The sequence below is a fragment of the Phalaenopsis equestris genome, unplaced genomic scaffold (genome assembly GCF_001263595.1).
Source record: "Phalaenopsis equestris unplaced genomic scaffold, ASM126359v1 Scaffold000223, whole genome shotgun sequence".
NCBI classification, from domain to species: domain Eukaryota; kingdom Viridiplantae; phylum Streptophyta; class Magnoliopsida; order Asparagales; family Orchidaceae; genus Phalaenopsis; species Phalaenopsis equestris.
Window position 1 is genome coordinate 54,939 of NW_018164665.1, and position 2,857 is coordinate 57,795.

General features: G+C 36.1%; 1 protein-coding gene across 3 annotated transcripts; it reads right to left on the reverse strand.

The window, feature by feature from the left end:
* Positions 1–1,801: 1,801 nt before the first annotated feature.
* Positions 1,802–2,468, reverse strand: LOC110023235 (dehydrin HIRD11). Of its 3 annotated transcripts, none has more exons than XM_020722546.1 (2): positions 2,095–2,468; positions 1,802–1,963 (listed from the first exon to the last, which is right to left on the reverse strand). In XM_020722546.1, exon 1 carries the CDS (start codon positions 2,395–2,397, stop codon positions 2,095–2,097), a length of 303 nt encoding a protein of 100 aa, XP_020578205.1. In that variant the 5' UTR covers positions 2,398–2,468; the 3' UTR covers positions 1,802–1,963. The 3 variants fall into 3 exon arrangements, with proteins under 3 accessions (XP_020578205.1, XP_020578204.1, XP_020578202.1); XM_020722545.1 differs by having other exon boundaries at positions 1,802–1,989; positions 2,085–2,468; XM_020722543.1 differs by having other exon boundaries at positions 2,085–2,465.
* Between the last annotated feature and the right edge of the window lie 389 nt (positions 2,469–2,857).

The following is a 2,857-nucleotide window of genomic DNA, read 5'->3' on the forward strand; positions in this document are numbered from 1 at the left end:
GTTGGTAAATGGAGTTTGGGTTTAATTGATGGTCGTAATCTTATGATTAAGCTTCAAGATGAAGTGTTTTATGCATCTTTATTTGCCAGGAAACTCATGATTAATAAATGCTACATGAAATTTCTTAAATGGACTCCGACTTTTAATCCTTTTGAGGAACCTCTTATAGTTCCTATTTGGATTAGATTTTCTAGACTCAAGCTCCATTTATTTAACTCGCAAGTTTTGTTTTCTTTAGGTTCAATATTTGGCCATCCATTAAAGATGGATAGTGCAACGCTTCTATGTACTAGACCTTTTGTGGCAAGAATCCTAGTTGAAAGAGTTGTTACAGCTCATTTCTCTGATTCAGTTTGGATTGGTAATGAAATAACAGGTTATTGGCAATCAGTTGAAATGGAATTTGTTCCACCTTATTGTTCCAAGTGTAGAATGTTTGGCAAACTATTACATCTTGCTATAATGCTCATCCCGAATTGCAGCCTGTTAAAAATAATAGGGCTAGTGTACATAAGAGCAAATAAATTCTTGGTATTGCTCGAATTAACAGTTGTGATAATAAGGTTGGGCATAAATCTTCTATTGAAATAGATACTATTTCTTCTCCTTCTGAAAAACTACCTTCTAATATTCTTATTGATGACAATAAGACCCTGAAGAGGAGGTTAATGTTGTATATGGTTCTCCTACAAAAGGTGATATTACTGAAATTATTGTCGGTTCTGAGCATACTAGTTTACATACTGATGCTGAATTGTTTCATGCTAATAAGCTAATTGATTATGCTAAAGAACCTATTGTTGATGACAATCTAGTTTTGACTAGGTTGGAACTAGAAGAGGACTGGTCAATTCAAAGATCTTCAAGAAAAAGAAAATTAAAAGGTTTGAGAGAGCTTTGTTATATTAATCCTGAGGCTCTCAATAATTTGCGGTCGGGTAAAGAAGATGAGGTTATTGTTTCTTTCTCTAGACTCACTAGAGGTAGATCCAATAACGATGAGGTTTAATACTCTTATCTGAAACATCAGAGGCATAGCTAAACCTATTGCTTCTTTAAGACTCATAATTTATAGTTTTTTGGTATTTTAGAACAGTTGGTTGCTGTTAAGAATAATATGAAGATTATACGCTGATTTGGCTCTTTTAAGAGTTTGGCTAATCTTAATAACAAGATATGGTTGTTTTTGAGGGATTAGGTTATCATTAATATTCTTATCAATCATAATCAGCTTTTACATGTCCGTGTTCATGCTAATAATGATTCTTTTCTGTTCGCTGTCATTTATTCTGATTGTTCTAAACAAGCTCGTTTAGAACCGTGGAATCTGATTTCTAGCATTAATACTAACAATTGAAGTTTATCCATGAAAAACTGAATTTTGTTTTTAAAGGCTTGATTTGGAGTCCAATTAAATCTCCAATAAATCACAGACACTGAATGAACCGCTATTTACTTTGCAAAACCGATTCAAACTTCTCCTTCAACCAAATCTCTGCATTTTTATCGACCGTCAAAACCGTGATTTGTTCAAAAATAATGTAGAAAAAATATCAATAGTGTCAAAACCGTGTTGTCAAATCAACAAGAAAATATTTTTTTAATTTGTTCAAAAATAATGTAGAAAAAATATCAATAGCTCGCCTGTTCATCATCGTCATCTCAAAAATAATAATAATAATAATAATAATAATAATAATATATTGCCTTGCGCTCCAATTAGTGTCAATCTGGTTGAGATTCATTGGACAGCTGCTGGCCTATGCATCACTACACATTTTGAAATTACAATGCAAAATCATTAGACTTTTTCCAGTAGAAGATAGATAGATAGATGGATAGATCCTCAGAAAGCTCATAGTAAAGACAACATCAAATACTTCATCACATAACAGAGTACTAAAAACACACAAACATCGCAGATACATTACTCCCTATTTCCTGCCCCAATCCTTCTCATCTCTTGCAAATCGACACAAAAAGAAATACCTAATCAGAACAGAAACCTATAATTAACAAAATGAAACCAGAACAAGCAGCATAAACTCAGAGAAACGATAAAGATTGTAGATCTGGGAGAATACCTGGGGATACCTAATCGCTATCGCTGCTGCTGCTGCTTTCATGGCCGTGGTGCTCGCCGTGCTTGCTCTCCTTCTTCTTCTTTTTGTCCTTCTTCACCTTCTCCTTCTTCTCACTGCTATGGATCTTCTCCTCCTTCTCACCGCCATGGATCTTATCCTTGATCTTCTCCACGATGCCCTCCTTGTGCTTCTCCCCCTCTTTATGGTGGGCGTCGCCGGAGTGATGCTGAGCTTCGGCGTGGTGTTTCTCCTCCTCCTTGTGTTTATCGCCGCCGTGGAGCTTCTCCTCGATCTTGTGGATTATCCCCGCCATTGCTTGCTGGCTTTCTCCTTCTTCCCCCTTATTCTCCTCTTGCTCGATTCGATTGGATCTGAGATTTTCTCCATATTTATAGCGAGGGAGGAGCAAGGGTAAAGTTGAAAATATTACGTCCTCCATCTAAAAGCAAAACCATGTCTAGCCCCGACGTGCTGTACCGTGGCTCGTGATTGCATTTCAATTTCCGTGTTTTAAGTGGCAGATTTTTTTAGGCTTGCCGAGCCCTTGCCGACACGGGGCTTTTATGCCCGTGGCAGTTTATTTGACGTGACGTTTTGAAAATGTATTTGATCTGTTTAGATAAATCTCATTTTAGCAGATTATGATTTTCAAAACGTTGAAAACAGCGTTTTCACACTGCATTTATCTAGATACGGTGACAACTTTCTAACAGCGGTTTAACTTTTTTTAAAAAATAAAAATTTATAATAACCAACATACCTAGTTTATCAGC

What these genes read in the sequence shown, in the direction of transcription:
- LOC110023235 (XM_020722546.1), bottom strand. Translation starts at nt 2,397, where the DNA reads ATGGCGGGGATAATCCACAAGATCGAGGAGAAGCTCCACGGCGGCGAT.